General features: G+C 40.7%; 1 protein-coding gene across 8 annotated transcripts in view; it reads right to left on the bottom strand.

Annotated features, from left to right (window-relative positions):
• The window catches only part of akap6 (A kinase (PRKA) anchor protein 6), a 168,444-nt gene that overhangs the window by 39,664 nt on the left and 102,473 nt on the right, over nt 1-26,307 (bottom strand). For all 8 annotated transcript variants that reach the window (XM_048974096.1, XM_048974095.1, XM_048974098.1 and 5 more), the window contains 2 exons: nt 12,366-12,520; nt 5,986-6,106 (listed from right to left, as the gene is read on the bottom strand). In XM_048974096.1, coding sequence (XP_048830053.1) covers nt 5,986-6,106; nt 12,366-12,520 — 276 coding nt within the window. The remainder of the gene's footprint in view (nt 1-5,985; nt 6,107-12,365; nt 12,521-26,307) is intronic.

Genomic DNA, 26,307 nt, shown 5'->3' on the forward strand with positions numbered 1-26,307 from the left:
TACCTCCCATTTCCCGTTGTGTGTCTCCATTCTGCCCACCCTCTAGCTCTTTTCTCTCTTGGGTGTCTAGAATCTCTTTTATTTCCTCACCCCTTCCTATACATCTCTTCCTGTCCCCTTCTCGTTGTCTCTTCTGCCAGACTGCTGCCACTCTGTTATCCCTTCTACCCGGAAATATCTACCACTGTTTCTTTGACTCTTCCCTTTTATCTCATCTGTCCTTCATAGCAGAGGTTTGTGACACTCTGCGCATAAACCGTATTAATGTTATTTCTACCTCACTTCTGGAAGTTAACGTTTCAGTTCTGTAACAGTCACATAAAAACACATCCTTATATATTCAAAATGGAGCAGAAAGTCATTTCAAAGTAGAGTTTGATTCATTCAATTTTTGAATGTTCAATGAGTAAATAAAATGGAAAGTCTTTTCTTGCTTCTTCCCTAACTTGTCACTCTTATTCCTTCCTGCTCCTATTCTGTTCTCCTTGTGTCCCTGCCTAGTTAAGGGGATGGTTGTCACGGTGACTCAAAGATGTGAGAACCATCTTGGCAGTAAGATACCCACTCCTGGTAGGGGCAGCTGGGCTCAGTTTGATGTCTGGTTCCTTCAACTGCATTGTGCTCCCTCTCTCTCTCTCTCTCTCTCTCTCTCTCTCTCTCTCTCTCTCTCCTGTGGTATGTTCTGTTTCTCTTAGAACATTCTCACCCTAGAAGGCCATTTGAACACACACACAGACACACACACACACACACACAAACAAACACAAACACACAAACATGTGCGTGTGCGCGCACACACACAGGTTTGTAATCTGTGGGGACTCTCCATTCATTTCTATGGGGAAACTCTAATCTGACCCCCACAATGTCAAAATGACAGGTTTTTATTACATTTCTGGGGAACATTTAGTCCCCACAATGTAATATAAACATAATCCCCAAACGCACACATGTATATACACAGCAGGAGCGGGATCCAGCCACAACACTGAGCTCTTTGTGTTGCTGATGCAGCTTCATCACGACAAGTCAGGGGTGAGCGCATACACAATAACACTGGGAACAAGGGGGCTGGAGAATAGAGTCTTACAGAGGGTTGTAGGGTAAACTGTATACCTGCAGTTGCAGTACTAAGGAGATGTCACCTGGAAAATTCTATCATCTTCAGTTACAATGAAAAGTTGAGGTTTTTGGACATACATGGCAGACTGGTTAGCACCGAGAACACATTCAAGTTTTCACAGCATATCTTCACAAATGAGACAGCATCAAACCAAGCAATAAGCTCCCCCCCCCAAAAAAAAAGAGGGACACCGCCGTACTTGGACATAGGCCCAGAATGGTACCCTGAATGAGGGATTGTGTCAGATGGCAAAACACTGCCAGCTATCCCTCCCAATCGCACCACCACTGAAAATATCCACGAACAGCCCCACAGAACCCCAAAACAATAGCAATAAAAACGAATTTTCCGAAGTTCAGTGGAAAAACATATATGCATTACATATAAGCATGCATACACACAGATGGTTCCATGTCCTTTGAGGCTGTAATACATGTGTACATATTATTTCAATAAACTGTCAGTTCAGTGCCTGCCAAGTGGCACAAATTGTTGCAAGCTGTCCCGGAAGAGTTTTATTAATTGTAAGTTTGGAAGAAAAAAAAAAAAAAACCTTTTGTTTACTTTTGGAAGTGAAACTGGGGTTGCCCAGGCAACATGCTGAAGCCAAGCATTCTACAAATACAGTGTGGCTTTTGTTTGCTGTCCTGCTATTCATAAACTTTGAGGTGGCAAACTTTAGATGGGGGGGGATGGAGGGGGGGCAGGGTCTTCTGAAGCGTTTGATTTACTTTGAATAAAATACATCCAGTTATCAAAAATAATTTTATGTATCTCAAAAGAAGAAAATGTAAGTTAAGACAGAACTGCGGTTTTTAAACACACATGCACAGTCAAGCAGAAAATTGCGTAAGTGCTGTTTCCTCTAGCTATTTTCTGTTCTCCCATGAACGGTTTGCTTGTCATGAACCCAGAGGGAATGACAAAAAAGGAAAGCACAGATGTAGAATAATTGGATTGGTTGCAGTGATTATTTGATAAGCATTACACTCTTCAATCCGATATGTCCCTCTGAATGGATGATGATCTGGGTCACATGAACATGGCCATCAGCACACAGATTCCCATCAAAATGATAACTGCAGTAATTTCCCTACAGTATATCAGGAAGTGCAGGTTAATGAATATCCTTAAAATCAGGTGTCTTAAAGGGACATCTGAGCATAAACATTTTCATGAACACTCTTCAGTCTTTCACTTGTAAGCGGGACACATTATTTTTTATCGCAGTTTGCCGTTCTTTCATGCATGCACAAAAACACACACACACACACGCCTCACATAGGGTGTCACAGTCATGTGGATATTGCACACTCACAAAAGAAAACAGCACATATTCTGTTTCGCCACTTCCATGCACAGATGTATACAGCTACCCAAAATGCACAACCCCAAACACAGCAACACACTGATACCAGTGGACTTGAAATGCACTGAAGTGAAGAAAAATACACGATAGAACTTTCTCGCTAGCAATAAACATATTATACATATGATTGTATTCCTATATGAAGCAGACAATAACCTGTTATACATGCATTAGCGTTAATTTTGTTGGTACAAACTAAGACGAAAAATACTCGTCAACATTTTTTTTCTGTGACAAAAATAAATAAGGTGCCTTTAATAATAAAAACTAAGACAATGCTTTTAAAATCATTGATGAAAAATAAACCAAACAAAACTGTTACAAACAGACTACTGGACAATGAGCGATGTGAAGCTTTTTTCAGATCTTTGTATGCACACTGGATAATACTAGTTTGGGTACCATCAGTAAATCATCACGTCAGACAGAATCCTTCTCCGCTCAGCTCTGATACATGATTCTGATTCTGTTACAGTATGTGTGTCTTACCTCGTTCCTGCCCCTGTGTGATTCACTCCAACTGCCTCTAGTTTTGCTCCCTCGTTAGTACTTGTATAAAAGTGCTCCCCAGTCCATGTCCTTAAAGATTATATTCAAACCTAATGGCATGCTACGATTACAGCTTTACAGATGTTTCCTTCAGGAATCTATGGTGAAAAGATGTAGACTAATTTGTGTGTGTGTGTGTACATGCATGCGTAAACTACAGCTAAACCTGTTAATTTCATTTGACAGCATGTACTGTAGATTTAGTTGACTAAATGCATTATGAAAGTATCTACACAAAAAGAGCTTCATAGAATGTGTTACCAAGTATACACATAATTAATTTATATAATTATTAAAACCCACTACATGTACAGTATACAATCTGTTAGCATTACTCTGTAAAACAGTTTAATTGAATTTTGTACATTTAATACAGACCAACAGCACCTGCACATGTGTGTATCTGCATGCTGAGTGATGGGAACTTGGCCAGGGCACCTTGCATTCGCTAGGCCTCTTGCTGCAGTTGAGAACCCCGCAGAGATAAATCTACACATTAAACACCACCTGCTCCTGCTACATAAAACAGGCCTGCGTCACGACCTCCCTGCATGAAGCAGGCAGGCGAGCAGCAAGACAGACGAACGCTCTAACCTCAATTTTTACATTCAGATGCTGCTCCGTTCTCAGTGTGCTTTTCATAAAAACACGGAACTGCTTCTAGTTAAACTAGCTCACTACAGCATTGTGAATATGTTGTACATGTAACTCTGTATGCCAAAACACCAAAACAACAGTAGTGGAAACCAAAACAATATTATGGATGCATTTCTAACTGGTTTGATGCACCATAATTGCACACAGACCTCTTGAACCCTGTTCCTTATTGCAAGCTTCTTCATGAAATCAACTTAGACCTTTGTTAAATCACAGATTGAAAATAAAAAGTTTTTGCACAAAGTTTCACACTTCTTATTCCACAAGAAGAAAATGAGCAATGTTTTACTTTTTTTAATCAACACTTGAATGCATCTATGTCATCTATCTACAATCTACATATGTTTGCTTAGTAAACAGCATCATTCAGAATGAGGCACGACACACACTGTTCAGGAACCTACATAATTTATGCAGTTTTTTTCTTCAATTATTGACATAATGCTAAAACTTCGGAGCCCTGATTCTGAAGTTCAGCCTCCCTTGCTTCAATCATTACTTCACATTCAGTAAATTTACAAGCTAAATAACTGACATAATGAAAAATACAGTAAAGGCAAAGGAATCTGCGGCTGTAAGGCAGGTTGTTTTTTTACTAGTCCCACAAATCTCACGGTGCATGTAAATAATGCCCTTTTGAAGAAAAATTTAAAGAGACTTTTCTGATGCATCTGAACAAGGATTCACAAGAGATTCCACTAATTAAGATCAAATCTTTTAATGCATGATTTATGAACAACAGTCGATGGGCATACACACTGTCTGCTGGGAAACTACATAAAATTCAAAAGGTATGGGAAATGAAGAAAAGCCTCCATCAAAACAGAATGTGCCCAAAGACTAGATTTAAATCCATTGAAACGAGAAGAGTGTAAGAGGCAAATGGTGCTTTGATTGGGGCATCAGATATGGACAGATTAACTTTGATTTATTCAAGCTGTCAGAAATTGCAGAGATGCAATCCTGTCAAAAAGAATGTTGACATATCCTTCGAGATTTGGAAAACTAAATGTTTTACAGTATGGTGAGGTAAACTCACTAAATAACCATGCGAAATGAAGAATATGACATCGGAATTCACAGAAATCGCAATATGAAAATAAAGAATTATATCCTGAAAATTAATGTTTTATAAAATTACTATTAGTAAAATTATTAGAAACTTTGCAATTGGCAAAGAATCTGTCAAAAAATGCTTTAAATTCCCTCTTTTGAAAGGCAGAACACAGTCCTTCAACATGGAAGTTAAAAGAAAAAGAAATTGTGTATTATAACTTTAAAAAATGACTAATTGTGAGGTCAATATTCCAGAGAAGATTAGTTTTGACCTTGACTGTAACCTTTTGCAATTTTGAAATGAAAATGTGAGAGGAAATGCTAAGAATAGTTGTTTCTGGTCATGATGTTGTTTCCAGTTGTGAAGGCGGTTATTAATTTTATTTCTTTATGATTCACAATCTGCTCTTCTGAAATATGCCATATGCTCAACGCAATTCAAGGATGACGAGTGTCAGAATCAGTACAATAAAAATGGCCTAAATGAGCCTGATTTACGGCCAGTGCCTTCGAGGGGCCCGGGCTGCTCCTCACTCATGATAAAATCCCCCAGCCTTCGCAAATAACATCCTACCAGCCGAAGGACCTCCAAATTCCCCATTCTCAATCAATCCAGTGTTAGCCAGATAAAAAAAGATGTGTGCGGCTAGAGCATAGAGAAAAAATTGATAACAAACAAGCAACGGAGTACATATTTATTAGGGGAAGAGGGAATGGAATCAATATCACAGCCTCAAATCAGTTTGTTTTAATCATGAACAAACATATTGACTTAATGCATTATGGCCTGTTTTATCTATCACTAATAAAAATTCATTGAGACAAGGCGCATATCGGGAAAGCTTTAAAGCAAAGGAGGAAATGCTCTTTCTTCTGCTCACTTTCCTTTTTTTTTACCTTTCATAATTCCGAGTTCACACCCGAAGGACATCCATGTGTGTCAGAAACCTCAAATATAAACAAATGCAGGCATTTTTTATTCATTTCACTCCTGTCTATTTGCTACCGACTCTCGCCACTTTTGTTTCGGCTCATCTTCATAGATCTTTGTTCCTATATGAAATCACACTAGATGAAATGTGATAAAAGGAGCTTTGTGAAATTCACAAGGTAAGAATGGGAAGGTGAGACAGCAAGGGCAGCTTTGGGGAGTTTTAATAAACCCTCTAATTTGATGACATTCTCTATGAGAGTGGAAGTCTTGCCCTGAGTATTGTACCATAGCACTGACCTTGTAAAGATGCTGTCGCTGCTCCACTGACATCATAAGCTCATGGCTGTCCGTCACTGTGGATTCCATGTCTGTCAGCCAATCCCAGAGGTCCTGGTACTCCAATTCAAAGTCTGAAAGGCTGCAGAATAAACAAATGTGAAAAAACAAACACTATAGCATGCTACACAGAAAACAATGCTTCTGCATCTACTATTCACCATCTTCCTGAACTATATTCCTCATAAAACAAAGGACCAAAAGATATATTGTTGATTCCCATTAGAATTTTGTAAGACAGTACTTTTGTCTCACTTCATACAGAGAAAAAGTAACAGATGATTTATGCATTGCAGTCATGCCTTTCTTTTTGCCGCATCCAGTACACTGACATTGCAGACTTCGAACAGCTGGATCAGACAGTGCATTTATTCTGACCCAAAAATAAAACAACACAAAATAATTTCAATGCTTAAACATTTTCCACAGACGATCTGAGTAGCACTAGCTTCATACAGTAGCTTCATGCCTACAGTATGAGGTTGTGGATTTTATTCCCACCTTTGCCCTTTATGGAATTTGCATGTTTACCTGAGTTTCTGTGGGTTTCCCCAGGGTGTAGCTGCATGTGTATCTCTAAAGCACCCTGGTTGTGGGTATGTGTCCCTCATAGTGCACTACTATGCAGACTGTGCCCTGCCTCATGGCCAGTACTTCCTGGGATGAGCTCCAGGCTAATGGCAACCCTGCATTAGTTAAGCAGCTATGGATAGTGTCACAAGATGCAAGACGGATTCAAAGGTAGGTGTTTGACAAACAAAAAGGGGTTTATTGAACTAAACTAAAGGAACCAAACAAGACCAAAAAGGGTGAAAACAAGAAGGCTGGTACGGGGATGGACACAGGAAGACAGGAGGAGCGGCATCAATGACCGCATTGGGGCTGATGAAACAAACAGGTACTTAAATGCAAAGGCTAATGAGGGGTAATAAGCAACAGGCATGGCTCATCGGTGCCACGTTAGAAAGGAGACAAGAGGGTCAGGCGGACATGAAGGGAAGGCGATAATAGTACCCCCTCTGAGAATCATGAAGGATGAACAGGGGAGGGTACCAAGGGGATCGAACATAAGGGCGGACACACAAGGCCAGGGTCAGATGGGACATCGGGTGTGACAGCGCACAGCCAGATAGGGTACATGGGACAGACACCACACAAGACCAGAGGGGCAGACCGAACAGGATAGGACACACAGCACAACAATAGGCATGGAACAGGCAAGAGCCTGACCAGGGACCAAAAGGACCCGAGGAAAGACCAACGTCAAACAGAACCACAAAGACGAAACAGACTAAACATGAGAAGGAACGAGGGACTATGGATCAGGGACCAGAGACCAGAGAGATAAATGCCAGACATCAACAGGGACCAGGGAGACAAAGGCAAACAGAACACAGCACATATGTGGGATACCATATGGACAAAAACCAGGACACGGGACAAGACACATGACATGACGAAGGGCATGAAACAAACAAAGGCAAATCCAGGGACAGAAAAGAGGACATTCAACAACATTCAAGACACATATAAGGACAGGGACACAAACAAGGTAAAAGAACTATAAGCAGGGATGGAAACACAGACCAAGACAAAACCAAGGGAGGACTGGGAACCAGGACCAAGGCATGCCCGGAGCGAATGGGGAATGTCCGAAAAGTCTCCCAGACCCAGGGAAACTGGACAGTGACCTTAGGATGCAGGCCCTCTGAGGCCTGTTCAATAGTGAGGTGGGGTTGTGTCCAGACAGCAGGACCTAAGGGCCTAAGAGGGACAGCGGGTTTGGAGAGTGCCATGAGAACTGCAGGGCAGGAGTAGGAGGGCACCATGGGAACTGCAGGGCAGGTGCAGGAGGGCACCGAGGGTACTGCGGGGCAGGAGCAGTCGGATGCCAAAGTAACTGCAGGGCCGGAAAAGGAGAGCACAGAAGAATCTGTAGGGCAGGAGCAAAAGGATGTTGTGGAAATTGCATGGCAGAAGTGGGAGGGTGCAGATGAACCTGCAGGGTAGGACCAGGAGGGTGCCAACGGAACTGCATGACAGGAGCTGGAGGATGCATAGGAAACTGCAGGGCAGGAGCAGAAGGATGCCAAGGGAACTGCATGACAGAGGCATGAGTGTACAGAGGAAACTGCAGGACAGGAGGGTGCAGAGAAAACTGCAGGGCAGGAGCAGGAGGATACTGAAGGAACAGCAGGGCAGGAGCAGGAGGGCATAGAGGGAAGTCCTGGGGATGGAGATTTGGCCAACCCCTCTTTGGGACCCCAGTCAACACTGCTGACTACACTTGGATTGCGTCAGTGTGGACTTTGGGCTGACATGGCGGCCCACAGAGAGGGACATTGAGCAAAGCCCAGAGGTTTCCATTCTAAATCTTCTGGTGGGGCTTCTTCTGGGTCGACTAAACCAGGCCTGGCAGTGACCAGGCCTCCTAGGGAATGAAAGGAGATGAGGCAGGAGCCGGCAGGATGGCAGGAGATGAGGAAGGTGCCAACAGGATACCTGGAGTAAAAAAGGGCACAGCTTGCACACCTAGAAGCAACCAGGGCGCAGCCTGGACACCTGGAGGTGAGCAGGGTGCAGTTAGGACACCTGACGTCATCAATGTTGTTCTCTGTGGGACGGCAAGGCTACTGCATGACCGGGCACAGGAGATGTGACCCCTCTTGGGTGGGAAGCCAGGGACTCAAGTGGAGTAGTCTTCTTTGGACTGGGAGTCTGGAACGCCGGTGAGGTGACCCTCTCTGGGCTAGGCATCTGGAGACGGGGTGTAGTGGCCCTTTCTGGATAAGCTCTGAGGGCCCAGAAGAGGTGAGAATGAGCTGTGGCGGCACAGCAGAGGAGAGGACAGGATGTGTGGGCACCTGCGGGCCAGACTCTGAGGACTCAGGACAAGAGGCGGCCCATCCAGGGCTTGGCTTGGGAGCCCTGGGATGAGAAGTGGTCCCTCTTGGGCTCCGGCTCTGGAGACTTGGATGCGGCAGCAGCCCTTCCTTGACTGGGTTCTGGAGGCACAGCAGCAGCTTCCCCTGATCAGGGCTCCGAAGGCACAGTGGCAGTTTCTGCTGGGCAGGGCTCTGACTGCACCAAGTCAGCATGGGGTCATGGCTGCATGGGGTCAGGCAAGATAGGAGACTAGGGCACAGCCAGCTTCTTCTGCTTTCTCCTTCTTCGGCTAGAACCTGGAGCTGCAACAAGTTGCAGAGAGTCCACAGGCTATGAAGAGCCAATGGGCTGAGCTGCTTCATGCTGTGGAGAGGTGGCGAGCAGAGAGGCTTCACACGGTGTACTAAGCGGCATCATACGGCAGACTGAGGGGCCTCATGTTCGACTAGCCTCCACACGTTAGTCAGTAAGCGCCAAACCTTCTTTGGCTCCTGGGGATCCACGTCCAGGGTGAGTGTTACTAGCACCCTCCACACCTTCTGGAAAAAAGCCTTGGCCTTGGGAATCCTCCAGACCGTGGGATTACTCCTCCACTTCAGATGGGTACGCAGGAGGGAAAAGAAGTCCTCCACTTGAAAGTAGGGTGGCTTCTAGAGCACTGCTATCCCCTTCGGTCCTTGAATCCGAGGCCCACTGGGTATTCAGTCTGCTGGGTGCTGGGAGGCGTGGAAGCCGGAGTGTAGGTGCAAGCTGGAGGGGTTATTTGGAAATCTGGTCATTCTGTCACGAGATATGAGATGAAGGACTCGAAGGCAGGTGTTTGGCAAACAAAAAGGGGTTCATTGAACTGAATGGGAGCAGGGAAACAAACGAGACCGAGAGGGATCAAAAGAAGAAGACTAGTATGGGAAGGACATGGGCAGAAAGAAGGAGAGACGTCAATGACCGGACAAACAGATACTTAAATGCAAAGACTAATGAGGGATAACAAACAACAGACATTGCTCATCAGGGCCATGGTAGGAAGAAAACAGGAGGGTCAGGCAGACATGATGGGCAGGATGTAACAGACAGATGTAGTGTCAAGATTAGTGTTAAGAAGAATTCTATCAAAATGTTATCTGTCACGTTTACTGGCTGAAATTTATTTCAGGCAGCATTTTTTATAACATCTTAAAATAAGCAGTTTCATGTTACCTTGCCTCATGTGTGAATCACTGCCAGTAGTAGGCAGATTCAACTGTGAGTGAACATTTAAAGTTCATGTAAAATACTCTAAGGCCAAGCTTTCAGGGGACATCAAGGGACTGAAAAGGAAGCAAATTATCCCCTTTTTAGAGCAAATGTCACAATAAAAAAATGTTTTTAAATATATAATACACAAGTTGACTGAGGCAGAATGATAACTGCATGCAAAGGATGTTTCTCTGGGTTAAGAGAAATTCTGACAATTTTGACTGTGCCAGAATTTGACTTCCTGTTAACATCAAAGGGTGATTTTTTCAGGAAAATAAATTCTAGCCATCGGTTCACCTTCCATGTGATATTTTCTTTAAATACAAAGAACGTTGTATGGTGGCAAACAAAAACAAGTAAATATCATTTCTGAGTAGAATTCTCCTTGGCAGGGGGCAACATCTTTGAAACATTAGTGGCAAACTGATATGATTTCATGTGAGTTCAGACATCAGCGTAGTTATGTCAGGTTATTGCCACTTCATGTTTTGTGCAAAATCCTGGGGAAGAATAAAATAAGCAACATGGCAAGCTGAGGAAACAATAAATTAGATTAAATAACTATCTGAGAACAAAAATAACAGCATCCAGCTTCTTATTTCAATTCAGCGAAATGCCAAACTAAACTGAAGAATGGGATTTTATTTCAGGACCGTATATGTAATTTCAAAAAGCACAGTCCAGTGTATTAGCCACTTTGTGGAAGGCATTGATCATACCAAACGGCAAGAAGAACATATGAATATTTTAGCTTGCTTGTAATCCATAAAACATTGATCAAAAAAAAAAAAACAGAGAAGACATGAATATAAGAAACAACACAATATGTTAGCCTGGAAAAAAAGTCACCCCTAGGCATTCAATGCTAGATCTCATTATAGAGCTGGATATACGTTTGGTCAGCCAAAAAGTACATTAAAATATCACCCAGCATCACATTTACAAATATCAGATAAATGTTTGCTAAACATTCTCAGAAAAAAAAAAAAAAAAAATTATGAGACCCTTCCTAAAAAAAGGTAAAAAGTAAAAGCTAAAGTCACATTTCGTTTATCCCTTACAATGCTGTCGCTTCTTGTACTTCCCCAAGTAAAAGTGGTTAATGGTTATCACTGTTGCCTCACACCTCTGGGACCACAGTCCAGAGTTGGATTCTCCACCATAGCTCCATGTGTGTGGAGGTTGTATGGTCTCCTTGTGTCATCGTATGGTTTCCTGCGGGCACTCTGGTTTCCCCCCTTGGTCCAAAAACATGTTGAGGCTGATTGGAATTATTAAAAATGCCCATAGGTGTGCATGTGTGAGTGTGCCCTGCGATGGGTTGGTGCCCCATCTTGGGTTGTTCCCTGCCTTGTGGCCATAGCCTCTGGGATAGGCTCTGGACCCCCCGTGACCCTGAATAGGATAAGTGGTTACAGAAAATGGATGGATGGATTTTCCCAACTTCAGCTTAAATCCACTTGATATCAATCTTTCATCATCATAATCCTTCTTTATGAGTGATGTGAAAATACCCCTCCATGGTTTCTAATTCATTCTGAGCTCCAATTATAGGAGGCATCAAGTCTCACTGAAAAATAGGAAAGGATGGGAACCTCTTTCCTACTCTAAGACACTTTTACAGAAAGAGCCTTTTAATTTATGTTGCTAAAACCTCCTCCTAATGTGGGATTTAACATCTCCCCCAAGCATTTATTCTGTCTTGGAGAGATTTTTTTGCAGCTGGAATTTTGATTTTATCCCCTTGAATGGCAACTGTCCCATATTCAGCAGCGTCAAGGCTGAGAGGTATGCAACCAAGCCGACAGGCTTGAGCGACTATGGCTAACCAGCAAGAACTGGGCTACGGCTATAGCGTCCGACAGCTCCTCCCCAAAGACATGCTTCCATGCAAAGGTAAGGGCCAAGGAGTCAAAACAATGAATCCTTGAACAGGCAACTATCATTAAAATTCAAAGAGGGATCATTATAGTTTTCCACAAAATAAATCATTAGAATGAGAAGCTTAAAAGGATTATAGCAATGTTTGACTCAAAGCCAAGTAAGGGAGTAAAGCCTACGCTCCAGAGTTAAAAAAGACTGGTGCATTTTGGCCTGGAGGGTAGAACATAACTTAATATAGAAAAATTACAATCTCATATGTATTCTCCAAATCAATTAATTAAAAAAAAATACATGAAGATAATAAAATGCCAAAACCTATAGAATTTTAATCATACCTATTGCTTCCAGATGAATTAAACTTCACACTTGACATATAAACAAACTCCGTCCGCCTCTTGGTGTCAGCACAGTATAACTGGCTGTTGAGCTTCAAGGACATCTGGTCCAGTGCCGCCCTCTGAGCCTCGTCCTGGCACCACTGAACCTCTTTCTAAAAACAATGCGACACACAGGCAACAGCAGTTTCAGAACATTGCAGCACAATGTACAGTCATAAGAAGATAACATCAGGTGACATCCACTTTAGTATCCATTTTCCTAGTAAGAACAAAATATACACAATGTCTCAGCAGTGGATACATCATAAATTGCAAGAAATCAAAGTAAATATAGAACAATACTCTTCTATCGAGCACTCTTTCTTTTCATGAAATGTATTATACAATTTTGTGATACATGTTTAATTTTAAATTTGACTTTTTAAAAATATAGATTATATGACATCGTATAATAGAATCTATGGTGTAGCATAGTATAAAATATATCCATTAATCTACCACCTGCTTTTCCTGATCAGAGTTTTAGGGATTTTACATTATAATATAGTACAGTATATAGAATAACATTGTACAGAATGTAGTGTTGCATTGTGTAGTATACAGTACAGTACCGTCATATATTGTGTGAAATAGAGCTTACACTTTATTATTTTAGTTTTGTCATCATGAAACCGCAACTATATAAAATCTTGTCGCTGTTCTAGGCGGAACAAAAACTAATTAAAAGAAGTATATATGTCATCATTATGGTCTACATACAAAGCAGTAGAAATATCACACAATTTCAGACACTTGCTGTATAAAATAATAATTTTACTTTCTAACAAAACATTCAATAGAAAAAAACATACTAAAGGCCAGATGTCAGATTAATGATGCCACTGGTGTTGTAATGTTATGCAGTCCTTTATATTTAATTGTAAACATTTTTTAGTATTATTAGTGTTCTTATTATTATTGTACATGTACGGCAGCATCTGTGTTACACTGTCTGTGCACTGGTCATATTAAATACTAGATATGATTAATAAAAAACATCTGGCATGTTGCAAATTTGAAACAACAGAATACAGCATATAAATGATCCATATTCAACAATAATAGTCCTACAGCGGATTGGCATTCAGGGTGTACCATAGCACTGCATCGAATGCTGATAGGGTACGGCTCCAGGCCCCCCATGACCCTAACCAGGAGAAGCAATAAGAATATGGATGGATGGATGGACAACAGACAGACGGATAACAATAACTTTCACTGATACAGAAAATGTGTGAAAAGTATCAATAACCCAAATTCAATTCGAATGTACACGATTGGAAATACATCATATTTAACTCATAACAAGCCAGTTAATCTGACCATTAACTCCACTATACATTATGCAGATGAACTCGGCGTAATGTTGTAACTTCTAAAGGCCCATAAAATGTGCACCTCTATTCATTTCTTTGTGTGTATAAACTGCAATCACTTTCATTCCATTGAAAACCATTTTGCTTATTTTCCAAAAGACTCAGCAAAGGTCAAACAATTCCATGGATGCTAACAGCTCCTCAATCAATGACACCCTCAGTAATAAGAAAGTAAATCAACAGAAAGATGCATCTGGTTTTTCATTCCAGTTATTGCATATGTATCAAACTCAGCCTGCCACTACATTCATTTAGAGGGAATAGAATGAACCTAACTAGGAGCTCCAGAAAATTAGCAGCAAACAGTGTGGAATTCTCTCTACCCCCTCAGAGGATTTCGCTTTCATTCGCCCTCATTTTGCCAGCGCGTAGATGCCATGTCAGGATCCTAATTACTCAATCGCAGTCTACAGACAGAAGCAATTTACTCCAGGCACCTTGTGCATCATGACAGTGAGACGGCTCCATTGTAACGGTGCACAGTTTCCCTTTGACCTAATGAGTTTATTCAATCAAAATTTACCAATAAATAAAATGATAGATAGATAGATAGATAGATAGATAGATAGATAGATAGATAGATAGATAGATAGATAGATAGATAGAGTGAATTATGCAAATGACATACAGTACTAGCATACAACTGCAATTCATTTAATTATTATTTTTTTGAACTATTGACTTTTTCTTGAGCTGGAAGTAATGAGTCTTTTTAACGTTTTAATATTCGCATGGCAGGCTCATGGGATGTAATATTAACTACTACAGAAAAATTCTAAATGCACTGCGTTTATGACAAAGGTTCCACATGCTAAAGCACCTTTGGCGGCTTAGGGTGTACTAATCATCCAACGGTGTTTACCAAAAATAAACAACTGTAACCTTCTTGTACTCTATTGAGAAGATTATGGTTGTACATTAGTACTGAGCAATCCTGAAAATCCCCAAATAAAATGTAAGGATTTGACTTGTTTATTTACCATACTGTGTGAATGTTCAACTTAGGGGTGAGGGGGGAAAGTTCACTGCTACCATCAATGCCCAAAGTGGCCTATTTCTAGAGAAAAAACATCCTTTCATAAATGCCATTAAGCATCACCCAAAATGTCTGCCAAAAAATGTGAAGCACTGCAAGGTTGGCTATCATTTGCTATGAGCCTCCGTTCACCCTGCTTATTCTGATATGCAGACGGCAGCCTGGGAGACACGCATCGCTTATTCACATTTCAAACAGAATCATTCAAACCTGCGCTTGCAGTGTCAAAACACTACTGCCTTTAAACTGCTAATGCACACTGAAATCAATATAAATGTTGATCATTTGATGAATACTTACTTCTATCTCAAGAGTGTCTCTGTGGATGCTTGGGAAGGGGCTCCATTTGAAAATTTGCTGAATCAAGTAAATTTAGGCTTTTCGTGTATATGCCAGCTCTAATTTACAAAACCACAGCAAAGTCCTTGGCATAAATGTCTCTAGGGACTCATGTGTTGGTTGGAACTGTCAATCAGCCGCAAAAGAGAGATGTCATCATTTGCATTTCCCTTTCTCTTCAGTTCACACATGAATGTTTTGAGCATTTTAAAGCTCCTGATATCAAGCCAGAGAATAACAAAATGTAAACATCAATAATTTATACACACTTCTAAGAAGATCTGCCCCTTGCCCTTTCTTCTTTGAGCAACATCAACAAAACCAACGGCCAAAAATCCAGCTCTAATTATCACTCACCTAGTATAGAAAACATAAAACAGGACCAACTGAATAAAGGAGACTAAAGAACTTTCACAGATTTTTCAGATTGTAGTTGAAAATAAAGTGGACATTTTCTCTCAGAATATAGGCCTAATTTTACAGTGATGCCACATTGGTAACCTGGATATGAAAGTCAGTGGGACCAGTTTTGGTTCTCTGAAACATATAAGATGTCACTCTGCATGTAACTGGTGTAATAGAGTTGGTATTTAACTGCACTATAGACAGAATATTTAGGAAACTTTCAAGATAATAAAAACTAATTTTGCTTTGGAACAATGTATGGTATATAATCTAACTGGCTATATATCTAAGGCGTAACTAATGTTTAAACACAAAATATTTGCTTGACGACAATGCATTTTTTATTGCAATGTGTTTTTTTTAACAAGTGTGGAAACGGAAGATTACCAGAGTATCAAATTCAGTGACCAGTTCTTTAGCTGTTTTTTTTTCTTCTTCTTTTTCATTCACATATATCTGGCATTTAATACTCCAGCTCTGTAAAAATTTGAGGTGAATGTAGTATGTAACTAAAAGGCTGCTACTTTAGGGGCCCTATTTTAATGATCTAAAACACACAGTCTGAAACGCACGGTATGACGGACATAACACCCAATATCATCCTTTCGCAGAGTCACACTAACATATGTCACTGCAGTTCTACGCCAACAGTTCTTGACCAGCAGTTTCAGGATGTAAGTTTCGAGGTTCTAAACTAGTCCCACATTGACAGACAGCACAGCATCCCAGTATGCAAGTAGGAGACAGGAGTTACTTTCTAACTTTGTTCAGCAACAGGAATGGTGGCCAACAAAGCAGAAATTCATGCTGCTCCTCCACAGTATGGAAGAACTTTGGCTTTCAAAATTTAAATGGTAAACTGGTATGGCATGTAATTAGTCTCAAAACCCACACACATAAAAAACAGGCATGCTTATGCGTTCTCCAGCAGAAAACCCATCCTCCCTACGTGCTTGCATCTGCACGACACTCACTTGCTCGCTTGGCGTTAAGTTAGTCTCAGAACCTGAACCACGCACATACATATGAGGCGTCAATCCGGACAAAAGCTGAGCAAAAATCGTGAGAGGAAAAGAATGTATGGTTGCATTTGATTATCTTGGCGAAGTTGAAAATTTCAAGGTATGTGATGTCACATTCGTCTCCTGTTCAAGCTACACATCTCGAAACAAACATACTTTTCTTGTTGTTGTCTGAGCACAAAAAGCTCATGGAAGGACAATTTAAAAGGTTAATAAATTAGTTTCGAAGCAATATTCTTCTTTTTCGAGAGGCAAACAAATCAGAAATATTAACCAGTCAAATCACATTAAAAGCTTTTCAATAGATTCTTTTTTTAACAGTCAAACAAATCACAAACAAATAGAAGACACTAACAAGTCTGGTAATAATATTTATATTGCATGCAAGGATACTGTTAATGTTCATGATATGATATTCTCTAAACTCCCTAACCATTACACTGCTGACTGTGTAAGCCACCATGTTGAAATGACAACACAAAGGAATTTCGTACAACAACATCACATCGGAAAAGGGGTGTATTTCCGATAGGAAGTTTTCATGACATTTTTCTCTGACTTCGAATGCAGGATTAAATCCAATGTATGGAGGAACTTTGGGGACGGCATGGTGGTTAGCACTGTTGCCTCACACCTCTGGGACCCGGGTTCGAGTCTTCGCCTGGGTCACATGTGTGTGGAGTTTGCATGTTCTCCCCTTGTCGTCGTGGGGTTTCCTCCGGGTACTCCGGTTTCCCCCCACAGTCCAAAAACATGCTGAGGCTAATTGGAGTTGCTAAATTGCCCATAGGAGTGCATGCATGAGTGAATGGTGTGTGAGTGTGCCCTGCGATGGGCTGGCCCCCCATCCTGGGTTGTTCCCTGCCTTGTGCCCATTGCTTCCGGGATAGGCTCCGGACCCCCCGCGACCCAATAGGATAAGCGGTTTGGAAGATGGATGGATTGATGGATGGAACTTTGGCTTTCAAGAGAACTGATCTCAAAACCTGCGCACATAAAAACCACACATGCATATGTGCATGCCAGCAGAAAAGCCATCCTCTCTACATGCTTGCGTCTGCACAACACTCGCTCACTCTGCGTTAGTCTCAGAATCCGAATCATGTGCACGTATATGTTGCATGTAATGTTGCAAACTGGACAAAAGGCAAGCAATAATCGTGAGAAGAAACAATATGTATGTACGCGACAGATGTTGATAAGGTGTTTGCTCACACACACTACCACGCAAGAGATGCTGAAGGTATGCGAGAGCAAACAAAAGTGTGTGGGAGAGGATGAGTTCAAAGGAACGCCATAATACTCAAAATAAATAAATGATCTATAAATAAATAAATTGAATATATATATATTTCAGTAGACCTAATTGTGTCCAGTTATTTTTAAGTATTTCCTTAAAGGTATTATGTTTCGTATAACATTTGTCTTCTACCGATATCTTTAAATTGTATTTTGTAATATTGTTGTGATTTTCATTAGTTATTATTAAAAATATAATTTTACAAAATGCAAATATGATTAAATAATTCAAATTATACTTAACAATGAAGTTAAACTTTTCACATTGATTTAATTGCAAATGACCATTTTGTTTAATGCTTATTTTCATAATAATGGTGCACTCTGTCAATCACTTTGAGGGGGAATGGATATGGAAGTGTTTCGTAAATGTCTTCATAGTGAAGTCAGAATTAGTTGCATTAAAAAACATCGAAAATAAAGAACGTTGTCAGGGTATAAGCCGTGAGACAATATGTGTCGACAGCATTTTTTTACTCTCTGGACACAGTAAATACTATGGAGCGCCATTAGGGTCAAAACCCTTTGAATCAACATGTCAAATTTGTACGTCTTAAGATGACAAAAATGAATGTGTAAACATGTTCATCTTCAACATCGTAAGACTTTGGGACCATTAAAGCTTCCAAACTACTGGTTGGCATCATATACACTCACCCCATTCTGATACAGGAGCTACTTTCGGCTGTACGCATACAGTACCTGCGTTATGGTCAAGTGGGCTCCACATCTTGGTTACGCTTGGTTATGCAGACATATATGTCAAACATATGTTTAAATATACTAGAGTGGAAACAGTTATCACGTCTGCATGAAGCTGATCAATATAAGGGGATGGTCATTCTAACTCATTTTTTTCTTTTTATTTATGTCTCAGGTAGTTTGCCATCAAATTGATATTTGTATATTTATTAACTGAATATTGGGTAATAAAACGTCAGTATATTTTACAGAATTACTTAAAAATTAAAAGACACATTTAATTATTGAAATATTTATTTAATCATTATTTATTTATAGATATATTAATTTATCTCATTTTGGCATTCCATAAAACTCATCCTCTCTCTAGCACTATAACTCGTTCTCTCATGAACTTTCATTATCTTTCACGTACATTTGTTTGCTCAAACGCGGTAGTCGTTTGCTTGTATGCACCTCCAACATCTCTGGTGCGTTAAGTCGTTTGCTCGCGTGCACCCTCAACATCTCTCGCGCGCCAAGTCGTATACTTGCGCACACTTCCAACATCTCTTGTGTACATTCATTCCCTCTCGTGATTTTCACAAGGCTTTTGTCCAGTTTGGTGCCTCATATTTAACAGTAATTTAACACTGAGCGAGCGAGTGTTGTGCAGACTCGAGCGCATAAAGAGGATGGGTTCTCTACTGGCCAGTGCATATACGCGCATGGTTGTTATGTGTGCTGGATTTTAGACGAATGGTATGTTCACACTAGGGAGGCCAAAAAAACGTGATGAAAAGCACAATGAATGGTACTGCGGTTATTTATTTTTTCACGTGTTTTGGGAACGAGTCCTCATGTATTGCATAGAAAGCAAATGCATTCCAAAGTGTTTGCATTCTTTACTCCCTCTTTTTCCCAACAAACACGAGGGACAATAATGTACAATCATAGAAACGGTTAATACCGTTGGCATCATCCAGATTATGAGCTCATCATTCCATGCGTAGGCTGCCGTTAACACCAGCATAGAGATGGCTGCCTTTGGAGTGATGCCATAACCAGGAAGCATGGACTGATGACGAGTGGCATCATACCATGTTCAGCGATGGATCTTGGTTCTACATTACCATGGATGACCGTTGTGTGCATGTAAGGCGGCAGCGAGGGGAGAGGACCATTCTGCCAATGTTGTGGAGAGACACACTGGCATTACTCCTCGTATCATGGTGTAGGGAGTCATAGGGTATGACTTCAAGTAATCTCAGTTAGTTTACCTGAGGACCCTGACAGCACACTGATGTGCTACATCAGTGATATCCTGTGTACGCATGTTTACCCCTCCTGAGACAGCATCCTGGTACAGTTTTTCAACAAGACAATACCTGTCCACACATGGAACGTGTGTCTATGGACTGCCTGCGTCATGTTCAGGTCCTCCCAAGTCTAGCCAGGTCCCCTGATCTTTTCCCAATCGAACTCAGACCCAGTGCCAACCTGCAGGATCTTGAAGGCCAGTTACAACAGCGGTGGGCCGACTTGCCACGGGAGAGGATATGATGGCTATACGACTCCCTTCTGCCCCTTATTACTGCATGTGCCACACCCTACTGACATGGGACCAGCAATGTGCCCATGCTGCCAACTCTGTTGTCTGTTTAATCTGATATTATAATCATTGCAATATAGTCACATGACCTTTCACCATGTGCAGATTCATTCATTCATTTCCACCACTCTGTCTGGGTGCTTAACTTTTTTTTGTCACTGAGTGTAGAATCGCAATACTTACAGAACAACAATAACTACGGATTCGGCATCTAGGAATCATGACAATATCTTACTGGGAGGTGACTAGTGATTCCCAACCCTACAGATTAATGTGTACATCAAGATTTTTTTTAAATCTGTCAAAATGGTTTGTCCCCAGATCTTCAGCCAGCAGTGCTGCATAACACTTGTGGTTTATTTGTATGGTTGCAGGTGTTTAATGTAAAATAATTATATATTTTGTAAAATGTTTTCTTCCGCTCCTGCCTGCATCTTATAAGTCTCATCTAGTTCCCACCCACAAAGGAATATGTTTTGTTTCACTATGGTTATTTCAAACATAAAGAGAAGTCTGTAGCCTCAACAAACAGGATAAGTTAAACATTTAACAGTTAAGCAGGTTACATTTTTTACATAATTGTAGGTTAGTTATACATATCGGCATGTTTTACCTGCAACAATGTTTGCAATAATAGGTCTATAGATCTGCAAAAAATTCACGTTTATGTGTTGTTTCAGATTTTAGTGTAGTTGTCACTTGATTTGCTTGCACTTGCAGTGAATGTCAGTATAGTCCGACCAGCCTATAGTCTTAAAACTGAACACACATGACCCTGAAGTGCCAGACATGTATGATAGCACTTTGTTGCATTTGTCCCAACGGGCAAAAGGCAAGTGGTTCCCATTGTTGTTACTTACAATAACAAGGACTGCCAAATATTTTATTTCCCCTTACTTAATTTTACATCAGGTAGTTAAATAGTTTTATATTCACTTTTCGTTAAGCAGATACTTGCATCCTTGAGCATTAAAGATATTCATGCTGGCTCTACCATCACTAGCTGAGTGCTCATGAGAGTGACGAGGGACTTTCAAAATGCTAACGTCCTTCTGAAATTTCCAGGATAGGCTGGCTGTGTAAAAACCCAATTAGGCATAGCAGCCTATTTTTCTTTAATTCAGTGAAAAATTGAGTGTAGCTTTCTTTTCACTCATGAACATAACTAATAGTTTGATAAAATAACAAAAAACACATTTGAGCAACACTTATTTATCTTAATTCATTTCTTGCTCCAAAAAGTTAATGCAGACCTCTACTTTGGTGGAATCCTGCTGTGCCGTACTCGTAGCCAAAGGTTTTGAGAATGACAAGTTTTGGTTTTCACAAAGTTTGCTACTTCAGTGTATGTAGATCTTTTTGTCAGACGTCTCTACACTATACAGAAGTAGAATTACAAGCATTTCATAAGTCTCAAAGGCTTTTATTAACAATTACATTAAGTTTATTCAAAGATTCAATATTTGCAATATTGGCCTCTGCAATTCGCCCTGTTGTTGTTGTTGAATGAATGTTGTTGATCAACTTCTGGGCTAAATCCTGAATGATGGCAGCCCATTTTTGCATAATCAATGCTTAGTTTGTCAGAATTTGCGGGTTTTTGTTTGTCCACCCGCCTCTTGAGGATTGACCACAAGTTCTCAATGGGATTAATGTCTGGGGAGTTTCCTGGTCACGGACCCAAAATGTCGATGTTTTCTTCCCCGAGCCACTTAGTTATCACTTTTTCCTTATGGCACAGTGCTCCATCATGCTGGAAAAGGCATTGTTCATCACCAAACTGTTCTTGGGTTTGGAGAAGTTGCTCTCAGAGGATGTTTTGGTACCATTCTTTATTCATGGCTGTGTTTAGGCAAAATTGTGAATGAGCCCACTCCCTTGGCTGAGAAGCAACCCCACACATGAATGGTTTCAGGTTGATTTATTGTTGGCATGACACAAGACTGATGGTAGCCCTCACCTTTTCTTCTCTGGACAACCTTTTTTACTGATGCACCAAAAATTGGGAAAAGGGATTAATCAGAGAAAATGACTTTATCCCAGTCCTCAGCAGTCCAATCCCTGTACCTTTTGCAGAATATCAATCTGTCCCTGATGTTTTTCTTGGAGAGAAGTGGCTTCTTTGCTGCCCTTTTTGACACCAGGCCATCCTCCAAAAGTCTTCGCCTCTCTGTGCGTGCACATAAACTCACACCTGTCTGCTGCCATTTCTGAGCAAGTTCTGCACTGGTGGTGCCCTGATCCCGCCGCTGAATCAACTTTAGGAGACGGTCCTGGTGCTTGCTGGACTTTCTTAGGCGCCCTGAAATCTTCTTCACAACAATTGAACCTCTCACCTTGAAGCTCTTGATAATCCAATAAATGGTTGCTTTAGGTGCAATCTACAGTAACTAGCAACATCCTTGCCTGTGAAGCCCTTTTTTTGTAAAACAATGATGACTGCATGTGTCCTTGCAGGTAACCATAGTTAACAGAGGAAGACCAATGATTTCAAGCACCACCCTCCTTTTAAAGCATCCAGTCTGCTATTCTAACTCAATCAGCATGACACTGATCTCCAGCTTTGTCTTGGTCAACCCTCTCACCTGTATTCACGAAAGAATCACTGAAATTATGTCAGCAGGTCCCTTTGTTGGAGGTTTGAAATGCAGTGAAAATTGGTTTTTTGGGATTAAGTTCATTTTCATGGCAAAGAGGGACTTTACAATTAATTGCAATTCATCTGACCACTCTTCATAACATTCTGGAGTTTATGCAAATTGCCATCATAAAAACTGAGGCAGCAGACTTTGTGAAAATTTATATTTGTGTCATTCTCAAAAGCTTTTGACCACAACTATACATGGTCTCTGTAGATGTTTCACTTCATGCATGAACTGATCTGTTTCTTCTGTAGAGAAGCAATTCTACTACCAGGTAAATCCGCTGTTACAATAGCAATTTAAGGGGCTGGTGCACCAGGCTTTTTAAGGGGAATGGTTAATTAGTTAATTAATTGGTTAATTAATTAAGAATAACCACCAAGCAGAGATTGATCATTGACTGATCAAGTCATGACAGCTAAATCACAATGTGCAACCAAAAATCATAAATCAGGACCAGTGAAAATTTGGTAATGCTTGTACAGTACTTTGAAAACATAGTTGTTCCTCTCTAAGAAAGTTAACTTTCAGTAGTCCTCCTGTTAATGTTTACAATATAGATGGGTAGAAGGACCTTAAGACAGATTTTTTTTGTGTGATTTTCGGCTCAGCTGGTGGACATACGGTTCAAATAAATCCAAAGAGCAAATTTATATGAATCTTTAGAAAATCAAAACAGAATTGCTTAATGCTCTGTTTTTCTTTCTTCAGGGAAAAAAATGCACAAAAAAAAATCCAAAAAGACTTTTGTGGATGCCAGCGCACAGGAGACAAGCTTCATTTGAACCAGCTGAGGAGTAATATAAATTACGTGAAGAAATATGTCTCTAGTGAACACTAGTCAGGTTGGGAATGGTCGATGTTGGAACTAGAAGTTCTTCTTAAATTGTATATTTATGGAATGTGACATAACATATCTTTTATTTATTTTTAGTGTGTTTTTGGAATGCAGGCAGCATCATTGTAAATTGAAAACTGTAGGGAGTTGTACCTCCACCTGTGTTGCACTACTTGGGTTCAAAACACCCAGTACATGTGCCGACTTGTTTGAAATTTCTCCCATCAGGGTAGTTCTGATGTGCCATGCCTAGATCAGACAGGAGAGAATGCATGCTCAGAAAATAAATTTAACCATGCTTGTGTGGACTGAAAGGGAGCCGTGAACAGTAAACAACTCTGTCACAGGATCTTATAAATTCACACTCTCCACAGAAGGCCTAAAACTCCCCAAACCGCTCTCCAGACAGGCCGGTCAGTACAGAGTGAAATATTAAGTTAATCTGCTGCAGCCTCATGACATGAAATACTGATTCCTGAAACAGGTAACGAGAGACTGTTTGTATACTGCGTAATATTACAAGTATTTTCCATCATGTCAATTCAATTTAAAAAATATATTGAAGTGGGATTCCAAAAGAGCAGAGGTCTCTGAAGGAACCACTGGAAACATGAAACTTATTTTTAAACTATTACCTTGATAGAACTGGCTATAAACTCTGGATTTAGTAAGTGGTATTATCTCTTGGACATGAACTTTTAGATTTTACTGGCAAAAATGATGATATTATTATTGGAGCCATGTGTGAGAAAGGTCGACGTTCCTTCTGAAATCTGTAAGAACTGTATAAAAAGTCTACTTAAAAGATAGTGGCATAAATGACCTTGATGCATTTTGCGAAACAAAACTGAAGGACTTCTACTTTATGAAGCATATTTTCAACAACGAGAAAAAGGGACAAACTGCAGAAGAAATGATTGACTCATAGTATGTATTGCAGGGTGACACACTGTTACCCTCTTTGCTGGCCACATACACAGAATTGTAGATGTCAACAGCCTTTTTTCTTATCTCCAGTGATGTAGTGTATAATTCACCTGCAATAATAGCAGGGGGGCGGCATGGTGGAGCAGTGGTTAGCACTGTTGCCACACACCTCTGGGACCTGGGTTCGAGACTCCGCCTGGGTCACATGTGTGTGGAGTTTGCATGTTCTCCCCATGTCGTCATGGGGTTTCCTCCGGGTACTCCGGTTTCCCCCCACAGTCCAAAAACTGAGGCTAATTGGAGTTACTAAATTGCACGTAGGTGTGCATGCGTGAGTGAATGGTGTGTGAGTGTGCCCTGTGATGGGCTGGCCCCCCATCGTGGGTTGTTCCCTGCCTCGTGCCCATTGCTTCCGGGATAGGCTCCGGACCCCCCGCGACCCAGTAGGATAAGCGGTTTGGAAAATGGATGGATGGATAATAGCAGGATTACACACTGAAAAGAAATTAACATTGTGAGAAGCATCAGTAGGCCATCAGGCTGAGCATGGCAGTTGAGATGTAATGACCCATGTAGAACCTGTTACTCTGACAGGTCTTCTTGTTTCTAGAAGTGCTCTCTGATGAAATGGGGGGAGGGTGACGGCATAGAACTTGACCTAGTGACTGCACTAATTTTCCTTTGCCTTCATTTGAAAAGAATAAAGAATACAAGGGGGGAACCGGGACAGTGCCCCCATGATAATATGCTTACCCCCCCCCCATGCCCTCCCTAAATACAGTATGAAAAAACACAAATATAAGCACAATTTCTTGATGGCCCTGTGTGGATGAGTCACTTCAGTTGCTGAAAAACGCAGTTAATGACAGAAAAAACAAGAAATCACAGTGAGTTAAATATTTGTAAAAACTGTAAAATGTGACTGCAAAGGACTGCATAAATAGTTTATTGGTTTTCAAAATTGTCTTTTGCTTCTTAATGCTGGCAATCTAGTATAAGTAATACTTGGAGGACATTAAGGTGAAATGCATCTGTCCCCCCTAACAGAGCAAATGGCCTTAGTCTGCCCCCCACCCCAGTTGAAATGGTGTAGAACTGCCACTGAGAGGACTGTAAAAAAATTAAGAAAAATAAAAATTCTAGAAATAAACAGTTCATAAGTTTCAAACTGTGCAATATGGTGAAATCCACCAGCCCAGTCTCGCCCAGTACATACCTCATCTTTTATTTGTCTCCTTGCCCATGTTTCCCTACAGACCGTTCATCCAGTTTGCCTCTAATGTTCTTGCACATCACATTCACTGCAGCGTTATTGCAGTGTTTGTATTATAAAAATGTATAAAAAAACATGATTTGCATTGCTCTGTCGATTGACACATAATATTTTTATATTGTTCTACCATCTCTTGAGAATTTGGCTACAACGTCAAAATCTCTTTCATTTGAGAGTGAGAGCACTGTACTGCACAATAATTTACAATGTATTTTATTATTATTGCATTTAGTGTTGGTAATGTCTTACAGTGTGCAATTTGTCAATTAACCATATGTAAATACCAGAAAATCTCATTATATATGGAACCCTGGGATTGTTCATTATTATCTGTGTTTTCAGACATCTGTGGTAGGTCTTAGAACATATCACCCATGGATATGAGGGGACCACAGTATATATTTAACAGAAAACATCAGTGAGGTACTTTAGTAGCTGGTCACTGTCATG

This window comes from Brienomyrus brachyistius, chromosome 14, assembly GCF_023856365.1.
Source record: "Brienomyrus brachyistius isolate T26 chromosome 14, BBRACH_0.4, whole genome shotgun sequence".
NCBI lineage: Eukaryota > Metazoa > Chordata > Actinopteri > Osteoglossiformes > Mormyridae > Brienomyrus > Brienomyrus brachyistius.